The sequence below is a fragment of the Oncorhynchus nerka genome, linkage group LG14, assembly GCF_034236695.1.
Source record: "Oncorhynchus nerka isolate Pitt River linkage group LG14, Oner_Uvic_2.0, whole genome shotgun sequence".
NCBI lineage: Eukaryota > Metazoa > Chordata > Actinopteri > Salmoniformes > Salmonidae > Oncorhynchus > Oncorhynchus nerka.
Genome location: NC_088409.1, coordinates 53,468,531 through 53,484,713, shown reverse-complemented (window position 1 = coordinate 53,484,713; position 16,183 = coordinate 53,468,531). Strand labels below are relative to the sequence as shown.

At 43.7% G+C, this 16,183-nt stretch overlaps 1 protein-coding gene across 2 annotated transcripts in view; it reads right to left on the bottom strand.

Annotated features, from left to right (window-relative positions):
- Positions 1-15,530, bottom strand: part of rsrc1 (arginine/serine-rich coiled-coil 1) — a 193,465-nt gene extending 177,935 nt beyond the window's left edge. For both annotated transcript variants that reach the window (XM_065000175.1, XM_065000176.1), the window contains exons 1-3: positions 15,445-15,530; positions 14,334-14,523; positions 8,524-8,646 (exon numbers count right to left, since the gene is read on the bottom strand). In XM_065000175.1, the coding sequence (XP_064856247.1) occupies positions 8,524-8,646; positions 14,334-14,509 (299 nt within the window). In that variant the 5' untranslated portion in view covers positions 14,510-14,523; positions 15,445-15,530. The remainder of the gene's footprint in view (positions 1-8,523; positions 8,647-14,333; positions 14,524-15,444) is intronic.
- Positions 15,531-16,183: the final 653 nt, after the last annotated feature.

The window sequence follows — 16,183 nt, the reverse complement described above, 5'->3', positions numbered from 1 at the left end:
CCGGCTGTGATTGGGAGTCCCATTGGGGCCCAGCGTCGTCCAGGTTAGGCCGTCATTGTAAATAAGAATTTGTTCTTAACTGACTTGCCTAGTTTTTAGTTTTTATTTAACGAGGCAAGTCAGTTAAGAACAAATTCTTATTTACAATGACGGCCTACCCCTAAACCGGACGACGCTGGGCCAATTGTGCGCTGCACTATGGGTTGTGATACAGCGTTCCAATACATCCATTGGTGTCATTAGAAGGGCTAGCAGCTAATGTTAGATTCAGCTCAGATTTCCGACAATGCATTCAACGCCATTGGTGATCGCTATAAAAACCCTGGTTTTAAAATGGTCCAACTGGTATTTGAGGAATAAATTAAGATAGAATAGAAAGCTGTGACCCTGCTCTGTTAAGCAGAAAATTAAACTGCTTTCAAAAGTGTTTTTCCAACGACTGGGCATGCATGTTTTTCTCCCTGTGCCACTCGCAATTTGAAAGCGCCCAGAGGAATATTATTTTCTCCCATAGAATTGGACAAGCTGACCAATTGAATAGGTAAACCCTTCTACCTAATCAGTTGTACAACTGAAATGCAATCCTATTGTATTATCTGGTGTTGAATACTCTTTCATTTTATTTAACTAGGCTAGTCAGTTAAGAACAAATTCTTATTTACAATGACGGCCTACCCCGGCCAAACCCGGACAGCGCTGTGCTAATTGTGCGCCACCGTATGGGACTCCCAATGACGGCCAGATGTGATACAGGCTGGATTCTAACCAGGGACTGTGGTGATGCCTCTTGCACTGAGATGCAGTGCCTTAGACCGCTGTGCCACTCGGGAGCCTAGTTAAATGCAGGTTAAATAAAAAAATTAAAAGGACCCAATCGTATGTTAAGTCACAGAAAATGGCTATTGAATGGAGAAGCGTGTGTATCATACCATACGGCAGCAGAAATGTGTGTAGGCGGTCAGGGAGGCGGAGGATGGGCATACAGTGGCCGTTCATCTAAGATTAATTGAGAGGAAGCCATGGTCGTTCATTAAAGAAAAAAGAAAAACTGAAAACTCTGCCGGTCGGCTACTTCATGGGGTGACCTCCTGAGTCAGACAGGGGTGCCCCCATCGGGAGTGAGTGGCGAGACCAGTCTGGGCTGTGGGGTACGGCGTGAGGTGCCCCCTTTTCCCCCCCACAGCGCCATTAAACCAAGGGTTCTGAAGCCACTCGCTCCAAACAGCTCAATGACAACACACGGCCTGGCAATTAGAAATAATTAGGCAGTCATTTTGGTGGCAAGTCTTTTTAAGTGCATATATAACGATGCAATGATGCTTATTAGCCGGCCCGAGTGAGCCGAGACTCAAACGGCCACCGAAATAATTATGCCACTGATCACAAAGCGTCTGCACATCTCTGTACTTCACCTTAATGCGCTTCAAAAATCCACTTCATTACCTCCAGTAATTAATCCTCCATTAATTGCAGGAAAAGCCCAGTTTACCTCCCTTCGTTTCTAATTATCATCTTATAAATAGTTATGGTTCTAATTAATGTGTTCATTAGGCAGGATATTTTTCTCAAAGCCGCGCTCGGAGCCAAAGGTTCAGCGTCTCTCTCAGAAGCCTAACCAGCCAGAAGGTGAGGCCATTCTGGTTGCATTTGCTTTTATTTTACTACATTCAACCTCCTAATTGGCATTTAAAACCCAATTTGGAAGAACTTCAAGAAGCTTAAATGGAGGAGAAACGTAGGGAAGGGAGAGATTCATTTTGTATTCAGTTTTCCGATACCAGGGCAAAGAGTCTCTCTGTCTATCTCTCTTGTTCTCACACACTTTCTGTCTCTATCACACTCTGGCCAAACGGGCGAGCTCTTATCGACGTGATGAAATGAATGTACAGCTCATTGTGTATTAGGAGCTGCTGCCATCTTTCTCCAAACTGGTCCAAATGTTGACTGACGGGTGAATGACATGTCTGTTTATTGAGGGATTTCTTAAGAGGTAGGAAGCTGCTAGTACTACAAAGTGAAAGCAGAATCCTGAGCTCTCCGTTTGAAGGCCAGAGTGCCGTGAACAACAGAGAGAACTGAAAGGCCCAGTCAAAGCGAAAGCCTCTGGACAATAAATACATTATCCGAGCGAGGTCAAGGCAGAACAACAGCCCCTAATATTTACAGAGACAAACCAATCTGACGGGCAATATTGGGTGATTAAAATACATTGTTGTCAAGGTTTTCTTCACGTTTCGCATTCAGGAGCCGTTGCTGTTTGGCGGACCAATCGGTCATAATTTCTGACACGGAATGAATTTAGAGCAACGTCTAGTCGAGCTCTTTAGTGTCAGGAGGTTCCTACGAGATGCTCAAAGACCGAGTTTTCTGTGGCACGGTTGTTTTCTGAACAAAAATAAAACAAAAAACATTTTTGCAGAGGAAAACCTAAAAGCGAATGAACACTTAAAAATCGGTCTACTCCAAAGCGTTGGCAAATTGGATTATTGCATTGGGGCTTTCACAAAGCCTTGTCTGTGTGTCTGTGCGTGCGTGTGTGTGTGGGTGCATGTGTACCTGTGCATATACATGCGCTCGTGTGTGTACATGGGCTCGTGTATGTGTTTGTTTAGCGGTAGAACAGACTCTGGCTGATCTACTGCGCGGCTAGGTTCCCACCCAGGGGAGTGGGGCTCGGGGCTGGTGCCGAGTGTGTGCCTGGAGGAGGGTGGGTGGACGGTGGTGGACGGGGGGGGGGGTTTGGCAGGAGAGGGGAACAGAGCCTCGCGGCGAGCCAGGGATGAAAGGGCCCGTCCGTGTCAGTCACTTACTCCTCTCTTTGGTAAATAAAGGTTTCTGACAACAAAGCAGCGAGCAGCGCTTGACTGGCCTTTAAAGGGGATAAATAAAAAAGACTGGATGCAGAGGGGAAAAACCTCTGAAAAAGCCTCTCAGATTCTCCAAAATGGAAGCATGTTGATTTGTATGAAGTAAAGAGCACGCACCACAACCAAACCGGGTCATTTTTCAGCTTAAACCAACATTTTGTATAAAATTGGGTATAATGAGAGAACTGGAGGAAACATATATCCCTCGCCACCAGTCTAGGAGGTGAATGAGAAGAGAAAGCCCAGTGGTATAACAGACATATATAGAGGAGCAGGTTGTCCTGTAAGCACCATTCAAACACACACACACTAAACAGGTTAGGCTACACACTCATTGCTGACAGTAGAAAAACTATGATGGAGAACTGTGACACAAAAAAATAAAAACATTTGAGTTGTTATTTTCTGCTCTTACCAGGTACTATACAAATTCACATCTTTCTTTTTCTACATCCTATTCTCAAGCTCTGGGGTAGAAACCCAGATTTGGGTTGTCATGTCCGCACACACACACACACACACTCAGATCAGATCCCCATAGCACACCACTGGGCCCAGACCCACCAGACACACTGATGGGTTATCCAGATTCTGTGTAAACAGTGATGACCAGAACTTTCTTAGCACGTTTTCAAAGCCCCCGTCCGCCTATAAACTCTTGACTTTTTTTTCCTTCCCTCTCTCAGAAAGGCCTGATTCTCATTCCCCCTCCTCTCTACACTTGGTGACCTTTGCACAGGCCCCTAAAGTGGTGCAGTCAGGAAAAGCCATCAAGCAGATGTACTGCGGCCGCCCCGCAGTAGATTAACCCGGAAAGTTGCTATGCAAAATAAATATTGGGCCATCACTTACGTCTTGTGATCTTCCAACAGCGATCCGAGCAAGCGACTACTACGCCAACGAGAGGGTTTCCCATTCTAATACCTCCGAGCTACGGCATATGCACTATCCCAACGTGCACACTAGTGCAGTCCTAGGAGCTCCTAGCCCCTCCAGAGTGCCAGAGCGACAGTGTTTCCTGGATGAGTTCACTATCCTTAGGGAAGGAGGGCATGATAATTAGGGCCTCCTCCGTTTGATGCAGATGACAATCACAGTGATCCAACAACTCTGCAGTTACCTGGGCTAAAGCCTTACACAAGCACTAAGCTCCCCGAACGGAACATGTCACTGAAATATTAATGAGAGAAATGTAAGCATCTTTGCGTGCATGTATATGTATGTGGGTGGGTGCATGCGTGGGTGCGTGCGTGCGTGCGTGACGTCTGGTGTTTGAGGTCAAGTGGTAGATTAGTAACGCTATGATGGCCTCCAATCCCTTCCCGTGAACCTGCCATTGATTTAACACTGACTGACTGACAGACAGCCATGGCTTTAACCTGTGACTCTCCTGCACCCCCATAACTTCACCAACTTCCCCTAAAATGTTCCTATGATCCCATCCGTAATTCTTAACCGTGTTGTCTTCGTTGGAGCAGATTTAGGTGAGTTCAGATAGACGTGTGCTCGGTGCCTAGCCATCCCCAGTGAACTGGAGCCGGAGCGGTGAACTGAGCCATAACACCTCTCAATATAACGCTGGCTTGGAGATCTGACTCCTCTGATCAAAGGGAATAAACATTAATGACTAATGGATAATCTGCTACACTTGTCTGTTTTGCATTTCGGGGGGTTAGATTGGCCACCTCTGGGGGATCTCCACTCTTCAAATAATTTTCTGATTGCAGATGGAGTCGCTTTGGAATAGTAAACACATAAGAGCTTCATAGAGCATTATTCTTATTTCCTATATATATTTTGTATTTATACATATAGGATTCTAAAGAAAGTAATATCCACCCCCCCCCCCACCAACTGTCCTAACCTTTTCCCCTGCAATATTTCTATGCAGCTGTTACCATTCTCATTCCTCTGAATAATATCCCTCTCGTCCCATCCTTTTTCTCTCCCCTCTCTCATATTCTATATCACATGCCACGCGGGCGTCCCGGGCTGCTGCGAGCGAGTGCCTCATATCCTGTCAACTTATCAATCACAGGGGGCCTGTCCACTCAATCCACCTCTGATTTATCAGGCAGCCTCGACCCAAACCCTTTTAACACGACAGTGACAGATAGCAGCCCAGACCATGGCAACCTGTTCCACTTTTATCAAGTCAGACATTACGAAACTTGCTGTGCTCCCCCCACCCCCACTGTTAACCCCCTGCTTAAGACGTTTTAATCGCATTGCTTCATTTTTGGATTTTTCTCAAGCTTTCGCCTGCAATATCAGTTGTGTTATACTCAAAGACAATATTTTTACAGTTTTGGAAACTTTAGAATGTTTTCTATCCTAAGCTGTCAATTATATGCATATTCTAGCATTTTGTCTTGACACAAAAAAAACTTTACTTTGGGAACGTTATTGTTCCAAAAATGAAAATAGTGCCCCCTAGTTATAACAGGTTAAGCCGTTTACAGGAGGCTTCCCTCTTTAATCGCATTGCTTTTTAATCGCATTGCTTCACAGAGATATTATCAACTGTAATTCCAAATCTCCCTACCACATTGATGTGACACTGGCATTACATAACGCTCAGGAAGGAGACGCTTTCTGTCTCCTAGAGATGAACGTACTTTGGTGCGAAAAGTGCAAATCAATCCCAGAACAACAGCAAGGGACCTTGTGAAGATGCTGGAGAAAACAGGTACAAAAGTATCTATATCCACAGTAAAACAAGTCCTATATCGACATAACCTGAAAGGCCGCTCAGCAAGGAAGGAGCCACGGCTCAAAAACCGCCATAAAAAAGCCAGACTACGGTTTGCAACTGCACAATGGGACAAAGATCGTACTGTTTGGAGAAATGTCCTCTGGTATGATGAGTAGAACTGAAAAAGCAAGTGCGAGCAAGGAGGCCTACAAACCTAATCCAGTTAAACCAGCTCTGTCAGGAGGAATGGGCCAAAATTAACCCAACTTATTGTGGGAAGCTTGTAGAACGCTATCCGAAACATGACCCAAGTTAAGGAATTTAAAAGGCAATGCTACCAAATACTAATTGAGTGTATGTATACGTCTGACCAACTGGGAATGTGATGAAAGAAATAAAAGCTGAAATAAATAATTCTACTATTATTCTGACATTTCACATTCTTAAAATAAAAAGTGGTGAACCTAACTGACCTAAGACATGGAATTTTTACTAGGATGAAATGTCAGAAATTGTGAAAAACTGAGTTTGAATGTATTTGGCTAAGGTGTATGTAAACTTCCGACTTCAACTGTACAAACAATGTAATTCTCCATTTAAGAAGAGCACCTCCACCCAATCAGGCTCCCCTGCTAGCTCCGGCAGTCCATAGCCTCAGTCACCAGTTTCCTTCATTACCGCCATCTTATCTAACCTACTGAAGATATGAAACCGCTCATTTGTGACTAAAATGGTTCGCCAATTTTTTCCCATAGCAATACAAAAAGAAAATAAGGTGCCTTGTGCGCATAAAACATATTTTTTAATGTCATCTACAAAATGGCTTCCAACACTCTTCTCAGCAAACTGGATGCAGTTTATCACAGTGCCATCCGTTTTGTCACTAAAGCACCTTATACTACCCACCACTGCGACTTGTATGCTCTAGTCGGCTGGCCCTCGCTACATATTCGTCGCCAGACCCACTGGCTCCAGGTCATCTACAAGGCCATGCTAGGCAAAGCTCCGCCTTATCTCAGCTCACTGGTCACGATGGCAACACCCATCCGTAGCACGCGCTCCAGCAGGTGTATCTCATTGAGCATCCCCAAAGCCAACACCTCATTCGGCCGCCTTTCGTTCCAGTACTCTGCTGCCTGTGACTGGAACGAATTGCAAAAATCGCTGAAGTTGGAGACTTTTATCTCCCTCACCAACTTCAAACATCAGCTGTCTGAGCAGCTAACCGATCGCTGCAGCTGTACATAATCTATTGGTAAATAGCACACCCATTTTCACCTACCTCATCCCCACAGTTTTTATTTATTTACTTTTCTGCTCTTTTGCACACAAATATCTCTACCTGTACATGATCATCTGATCATTTATCACTCCAGTGTTAATCTGCAATATTGTAATTATTCGCCTACCTCCTCATGCCTTTTGCACACATTGTATATAGACTCCCCTTTTTTTTCTCTACCGTGTTATTGACTTGTTAATTGTTTACTCCATGTGTAACTCTGTGTTGTCTGTTCACTCTGCTATGCTTTATCTTGGCCAGGTCGCAGTTGCAAATGAGAACCTGTTCTCAACTAGCCTACCTGGTTAAATAAAGGTGAAATAAAAAATAAATTTAAAAAAGCCTTTTCTTATAGTGCTAACAGATTTAAACAGTCAGTCAGTCAGTCAACACATGATAATGATGATAATAATATTTCAATAAACCATGAATGGATAATTATGTTTTAATTGCATTAATTAATTAAAGCAGGTTTCCCCTATTTTCTTGTGTTCCCCAAAGAGGGGCGGGGAAGCAAACAAAATGTGTCTGACCTCCTGGGTCTGTGTGTGTGCCTGTACTTCATTAACACAAACCAAAATAAAAAAGGTGTTGTGTGTGTGTGTGTGTGTGTGTGTGTGTGTGTGTGTGTGTGTGTGATTAGCTGTCACAGTAGTACAGAGTGGCTCAGAGAGTCTCTTTCAATGACAGTCTGCCACGTTATAATGGCCTTCGCCACAACAGCAAACAAACCACACTGAGCTGCTGCTGCCTGCTTGGCTGGCACTCACACACACACACGTGCACATTTACATTTACATTTAAGTCATTTAGCAGACGCTCTTATCCAGAGCGACTTACAAATTGGTGCATTCACCTTATGACCTCCAGTGGAACAGTAGTGCATCTAAATCTTTTCAGGGGAGGGGGTGAGAGGGATTACTTTATCCTATCCTAGGTATTCCTTAAAGAGGTGGGGTTTCAGGTGTCTCCGGAAGGTGGTGATTGACTCCGCTGTCCTGGCGTCGTGAGGGAGTTTGTTCCACCATTGGGGGGCCAGAGCAGCGAACAGTTTTGACTGGGCTGAGCGGGAACTGTACTTCCTCAGTGGTAGGGAGGCGAGCAGGCCAGAGGTGGATGAACGCAGTGCCCTTGTTTGGGTGTAGGGCCTGATCAGAGCCTGGAGGTACTGAGGTGCCGTTCCCCTCACAGCTCCGTAGGCAAGCACCATGGTCTTGTAGCGGATGCGAGCTTCAACTGGAAGCCAGTGGAGGGAGCGGAGGAGCGGGGTGCACGCTGGCAAACACACACACACACACACACACACACACACACACACACACCAAGTCCCTACAAATGTTGTTTTTGTTGTTTGAATATGTTTTGCTGTAAACTGAACTACAAGCAAAATGGCAACATTCAGTTTGTGGTTGCTGGAACCAATCATGATCAAATGTCATTACATTGTGAAATTCAGCCAAAAATCAGGGACAAGCACAGGGTATGGGTACAGTGAAGAGAGTATAGTGTGGGGTGTGTGTGTGCATGCATGTGGTAGTCAGACACCTATTGAAAGCCAGCACCTTCTACTGTCCATCCTCATACCCACAAAACTATAGTAGTGCCACTGTACTCTCTTGAGCCCTTCTCTCCCCCCACCCAGCCCCCACCCATCCCCACTACCTCAGTCCCCATCATACCTGCGGGTGCGGCTGCGTGACCTACGGGAGCGGTTGGTCCTGCCTCGGTCTCTATCTCCACTACGACTCCTCCTCCTGCGAGACGAGCCGTGGGACGAGCTGCTGCTGGACCGCCGCCTGCGTCTGACACACACAGATACACACACAGAGGATAATTCCAGTCATTGATTAACCCGCGCTAGAATGACTCACTGTGCTGGTCTGAGTTTAGCAGCTCAAACTCGTCGTCTTCTTCTTAACCACATATTAACCACTCGCTCACCCCCTCGCACCCTCTCCCGTGTTTCCACTCCAAGCAGTATATTCTCTCTTATTCTCGGTGTTCTTACCCGCCTTTCACAACACGTTAAGACTGAGCAACAGAGAAAACATGTCTCCCAGTCCCATCTTATACATAAAATAATGGCGTGTGACGATAATGTTAAGAAAAAGCGAAAGCTGCCACTACGGCACATGAGAGGGAGGCTGCCTGTGTACACCGAAATGATGGAAGCCATCCAAGTGAATAGTGGGAGCAGGTTTGACATGTGCACTAACACTGACTGTGTGTTCCATGTCAACTCAATGGGTTGTGTGGGGGAGCTCTTTAATGCCTGGTGAACAGCTAGTGAACACGTGCTGCTCTTCACTGGAGACTTCAGTTAACGATTATCTTTCCACGTGTAGTGTGCCTTCCAATTGGCACCATATTCCCTATATAGTGCACTACTTTTGACCAGGGCCCATAGGCAGATGTAGCCTCATACATAAAGGCCCAACTTAATCCATAGACCCTGTATCTATTTTCAACACAATGTCCATTCATTGGCCATGTCCAACTCCTTGATTTGTCAGAAGCATTTCCTAGGCAGCTAATGAATGGCTGACTGAGTAGGAAGACTGAAGGCTAAGAGGTTAAACGGCTACAACCAGCCCCACCTCACTCCGCCCAGCCGGCCCCAGATCAGCGAGCCATTCTCTCAAGAACACCAATGATTTCCCATCTCACGTAATGGACCCTGACCAAAGTGCATAAATAATGACCATCAACCGGCCTGGTGTAAACAACTGCAGAGGGAGTGTCTAGCGTGTGTGCGTGTGTAGGAGACTGTCCAGTATCCTCTGTTAAAGAGACCCTCAGCGGACATCATCAGCAGTCATTTACTCACAGACACTTTCTCTCACACACAACCTGGACAAACACATTTTAAAAATTTAAAAATTAAAAAGCCTGTGGGTCTAAATGATGGCAGTAACATCAACTACTAACTACTGGTAATTACATTTATTAATTGTAATAGCCTATGTCCAACAGGTAAACACGTCAAGTGTTGGTCCCATGTTTCATGAGCTGAAATAATCACTAATCTGGCTTTTAAGTCAGTCTATAAAAATGTGCTTTTTTGTTACAAATTTAACTAGAACCATGCATAGTGCACTAATTCACTAATAATGACTAACTTCTTGTAGCAGGCATTAGGCTATAGAAAATTAACACAGATGAACAATCTCTCAAGCACACGTGCTTGTAATTATCCTTATATAATTATCCTTATATAATTATGTTGCATATGTATAATACACAGACTAGACAGTTAGTATAACTGGTTAAAATGCTACGAGTGGTACGTGGCACCCCAATGCCGCGAGCGACAAACTGAGCATTTATTTTCCAGAATTCAGAATAATACTCTCGTTTTAGTAGTGACTTCTCTGCGCGCAATCTGAGTAGTTGAGACATAAAAGGGGTATCGTTAGAAAAGTTAACTTCTCTATTACAGTAAAATAATGTTGGACCAAACCTCAAATAGCGAGTTGAAACCTCTTTTCAGAGAGGAAGATGTGACCTCTCAACTTTGTTGGCATGAGAGGGCAGGGGGAGGGGCTTGGTGTGTAAACCATAGAGGAAGAGGTAAAGCACTAAAAACCTGTCCAAAATAAGGCCAATGCGTTTCTAAGAGCTCATTTTGGACCTAAGCTTGTCGCCTGCCTTTGGGACAACGACTCCCATTGTTAGAGTGGAGACATGAGCATCTCGTCATTATATACAGAGCTCTGGTGTAAATGGGAAGGTGCACACAGCACAGAGGAGCGAAAGACAAGACCAAAAATACAACAGGAGAACAAGCTGTCATGAAAACAAAACAACAAAAAAACATTAATTCTTGCAATACAGGCACTTGGAATATTGCACAAGACCATAAATTATAATTAACTTGATACATCCCCCAGCCCTACGTCCAACCGGCCTAACAAACGCAGACCACGTAACCGACTTCAGTGGGCAAACGCTCACCTTCGATGGTCACTGGCAAGCTGGAGAAGTGTGCTCTTCACGGATGAATCCCGGTTTCAACTGTACCGGGCAGATGTGGACGAGCGGTTTGCTGATGTCAAAGTTGTGAACAGAGTGCCCCATGGTGGCGGTGGGGTTATGGTATGGGCAGGCATAAGCTACGCACACCGAACAGAATTGCATTTTATCAATGACAATTTGAATGCACAGAGACAACGTGACGAGAGCCCCATTGTCGTGCCATTCATCCACACTATCACCTCATGTTTCAGCATGATAATACACGGCCCCATGTCGCAAGGATCTGTAATCAATTCCTGAAAGGCTGAAAATGTCCCTGTTCTTCCATGGCCTGCATACTCACCAGACATGTCAACCATTGAGCATGTTTGGGATGCTCTGGATCAACGTGTACAACAGCGTGTCCCAGTTCCCTCCAATATCCAGCAACTTCGCACAGCCATTGAAGAGGAGTGGGACAACATCCCACAGGCCACAATCAACAATGAACTGTAACTCAGTAAAATCTTTGAAAATGTTGCATTTATATTTTTGTTCAGTGGAATAACCATATTATCAAGTTAAAACATCAAGTTCTTCGCTCTGATCCTATGTTGTGACGGCCATATCATTATTATCAGAGTATCAGCTGGTCATCTAACCTCTGTTCCAGACAATCTTTAGGAGAATCTCAATTTGGTTTTGCTTGACTTCTCCCTCTCCTCAGTCCTCGTCTGCTTTTGAAAAAGGTCAAAGGTAATCGAGGAGCGGAGCCGAGGAAACAAATGCGCTTGTATGAAATGAGACTCCTTCTCCTCTCGCAAATCATCAGGCAAATTATGTTTACAGGGGTAGAATCCCAAAATAAATGTGTACAGTGATAACTAATTTAGCCAGTTGTGCAAGTAATTTTATAGATAAACGGATAAGTATTGTTTTTAAATGTGCATGCTTTTATCCTTTGAGACAAGAGCTGATTCAAAGGGGGTGTGGCTGATTTTAAAACACTTCCCGCTAGCTGCCAGGAGCATACTCTTGTGCATCCTCTGCTAAAGTAGGTAATCGAGGAGGTGAGCATACTCCTCTGTTCACCTACTAATGAATTTACAATCTTCTTGACCACTCAACCACTTATCGGTTTCTAGGTCACGGAGGAGAGTAGCACAGAGGAGTTGCAGCGAGGACAGACTTTATCCCAATGAGTATCTCCCACTAGCAAACCACTGTGGGTACTTCCTTTTCTTGTTGTACCTATTAGTGGTGTAGTTGAATGTAACAGGTAGTGGATGTGTGGTGCTGAGTACAACAGGAAAAGGAAGTACCCACAGTGGTTTGCTAATGGGAGATACTCATTGGGATAAAGTCTTTCCTCGCTGCAACTCCTCTGTGCTACTCGCCACCGTGACCTAGAAACCGATAAGTGGTTGAGTGGTCAAGAAGATTGTAAATTCATTAGTAGGTGAACAGAGGAGTATGCTCACCTCCTCGATTACCTACTTTAGCAGAGGATGCACAAGTGTATCCTCCTGGCGGCTAGCGGGTAGTGTTTTAAAATCAGCCACACCCCCTTTGAATCAGCTCTTGTCTCAAAGGATAAAAGCATGTACACATTTAAAAACAATATGCTACTTATCCATTTATCTATAAAAATGACTTGCTCAACTGGTTGACCACACTAATAGCCTATTACGTACAGTATCTGGCAAGGCAAACCAAACCAAATGTTGTTTAGGGCCAAGTTTGGTGATGGAAATAAAGTGATGGAAGACAGTGTAAGTATCGTGATGAATGAAGTAGTATAGGGTGCCCACCCAGTCTGCCCAGAGTTGGTGGAAAAGAGCATTGGTGATGAAATTTCACTTCCTTATGTTATAAAATATATTTTATCAAGACAAATATGATTATTCATGTTCTGAATTGTTCCATGGGGTCTTTAAGATATCATTAACATTATATGCAAAAAGTCCAATTTCATAACCTAAAACATCCAATAATAAGCACCAAGCTCTCTTGACATAGCGGTGCAATTTTTTGTGGTAGTCGTCTTAAAAGTTGTTTCCAAGGGTCGCAATTTTTTTTGTTGCATGACATGACCTGAATTAAACGTACAAGGCTTTCAAAAATAAAAAGCTTTGTATACGCTTTGTGCTCTGTTGACAAGGCATAAAATTAACTTTTTGGTCCACCAGCCACTGTGGCAAGTAGATTGAAAAAATCTTCACATTTTTTTATCAGCCAAAATATTTGTTTTGCCACTAAAATTATACCAACAAAACACCACAAAAAAAATGATGAGCATGGTTTGTGATGTTTCTAAAACAATACATGTATTACTAGTAAGACATAACGTGGTATATTGTTTAATTCCATTTTTTGTGACCTGAGCCTTTTAACCAAAATATCACAGATGAGACAAAAAATGTCACCTTCCCCTTTAAGGGCGGGAGATTAACATGGTAACCAGAGTCGTGTTTCTGCCTGTGAGATTGAGTTTGACTAGTAGAAGCGTTGTCTTTTCTTCCCTAGCAGTTGAAACTCAAACATAGAACAACTTAGCTTGTGAACAAAACCATGTAAATTACCAACAAAAACAGCCCCTAGCCAAGCAGTGTTGAAGCGTGAGGTGCAATAGGCTATGTAGGGTTCGTAGTTCTTTAACTGTCTGATTCATTTACCAGCTATGAAACAAAACAGAAGAAATACTTTGAAAACAGCTAATGTTGTATTTACTTTGCTATAAGTATAATCATACTTGACTATTTTTATTCACAAATGTGAGTGAAATGCTTGCACTGTGGAGCACTGACCACCCGCCAACGTGGCTGGTGAAATGGACATCTTACCCACCAAGGCCAAAATCAAATTTTAGGGCCTGTCCATTGTCATTTCACAGAGATACTTCTTTCATATTAATTCAAAATTAATACAAGAGTATACTAAAATATGAAACTACTACATGTATCAAAATCGATATCCATCTTCCCTCTATTGTTTTTTTGTCCTGCAGATTTACCCATTGGTCAAAATATGTGTTTTTGATTGGAAACCCTTAGTAAGTAGTTCTATAAAGTAGTATTATCCTATTCAATTAAAACTGTCTTTCAAGAGTGGTGGCTGATTTTTGAAAATATATATTTTAAAGGCACAAGTTTCACTGACAGATTTAGGCTAGCTATCTATGTAGATAGAGGAGAGGGATACAGGATACAAAATGAGTGGCGGGACGGGGGATCCAACCGTCGCCTCCATAGGCATATGTGGTCCGCGACGGTGGGACTACTACTAGACCAGCCCCCGTTACAGCTTTACACATCCAGTTTGCTCCTTCATTCATGCACCTCTGTTAAACGGCGAGGTAGCGACAGTATACCTGTTCCTCTAGTGTTGCACACAGTACACCTACCACGCATGTCTGTCCTTTCTGTCTGTCCTTTCTGATGTTGTGATGTAGGTCTGCTTCCTCCTATATTTGCCAGTGAAGTAGTTCTCTCATCTACCGATCTCTGTAAATTGCAGTATTTCTATATAGACCTACCTCCTGTCTCGCTCTCTGGAGCGACTCCGCGAGCGGCTGCGTCTGCTGGACCTCTTGCTGCGGCTGGTCACCCGGCTGCCAGAGGAGCTGGAGGAAGAGGAGCGCCTTCTGTGCTTCTCCTTCTTCTTCCTCCTGCTACGGCTGTCCTCCTCGCTGTCAGAGGTGTGGCGACCCATTATCCCTCACTAAACTGGGATGGAGGAGAGAAAGCATAAGAGGACGTCTTATTTAATCAAACACTCATTTATTGATTGCTCAGACGAAACAGTAGGCCTACATCTAGCCGATTAAACTTTACTCCACGATTTAAGATGGAGTTGAGCGGCAACTAGTGTGGGCGGACTGGAGCTCTTTTTATTAAAAAAAAAAAAAAACGACTGATTTCAGCACCCAGAGAATAGCCTGCAATTACACACGACATGGTTATGTGTAATTGCAGGCTATTTTTTGGGTGCTGAAATCAGTTGTTTTCAGAGTGCAGTCCGCCAACACTAGTCGCCTCTCAACTCCATCTTACATAGTTGAGTTTAGTCAGCCAGCTTAAATCCTGCAATGCGTAGCTATACTGTGGCTAGTGGCTTCATTGTTTAATGTCCCCCTTCCATCCTCCAAGACTGACATGTACTGGATAAATAACCGTTATATTCTGAATATACATGAGCAGTCAGTATGCCAGAGAGCTACTATAGCTAGCTAGCTTCCCCAACTCGGCTCCACCTGCCTTTTAAGAGAGCGTGGACAGAATGTAAACAATTAACAGACATTATCATAGAGCTTAACTAGCGACAGTTGACTAGCATAATGGCTAGCTTCCCATTCTAAAATAATTGTTCAAATAGCTATCGCGTATGCCTGTGTTAAAAATATACTGTGAAGTTTTAATTTGCAGGTTATAGCATGCAGACAGAATGTGCACTTTCAGGACTGCTGGCATGCTAGCTAACGTGTTAGCTTTCGTTTGCAGCTAAACACAGCTGACTATTCTAGGCATTTTTGTGTTACGCGCGCCCTTCTGCTCGGTAAATCGTTACAACGTTATTACCAGCGTCGACGTATTTCAAACATTACTTATACAGTGGCTGTAAATTGGGGGGGAAACAACAATTCATACCAGGTATCTTGCTACAAATGTCCCTTCTTCTTCTTCCTCCTTTTTCTTCTTCTTCAGTGGTGTTTATCCGCGGTTGGCATCCAACGTTATGGTGCATTACTGCCATCTACTGTACTGGAATGTGGGCCAGAGACAGGGAGAATTTAATCCTACCTGCCAGCCCTGTTGCTCTTTAAAAAAGTATATATTTGAGACTGTATCTAATGACGTTTTACTCTATATAGTCTTTAAACTAATTTCCTGTATCCCCTTCTCCCTCCCACTAGATATCAGCCTCTCTTTTTCCGTCTGTTACTGCCCACACTGTAGCGATACATGCTACTCTGTTTCCTGGCAATAATGACACTTTCCTGTTGGATACTTTCCTATCACATTTAAGGTCTTATTCAACTGGCTGTCTCCCACCCTTAATCTTGAACAAATAAATATCCCCTTTAATTTGAAAAGCACTTGAAATACACCACCATGCACTGCTCAAAAGACTACAAAAGATCAAGAGCACATCGATTGGAGAACGTTCGGATGAAACATGCAGTCAAGAGAATCTACAACAGAGCTATCGTTCGTGTATATCTCAATCAATGATCTATAGGCTACTGTAGAGATCCTACTCTTGTCATATTTTGCCAATTATGTATAGCCTACATTTCGTGAAGTTGCATAAGTTGTTTTTACAATATATAGTATATAGCCTAGGCAATGGGGGAAAAAGTAGGCTAAAGTTGTAGGCCTATACTAA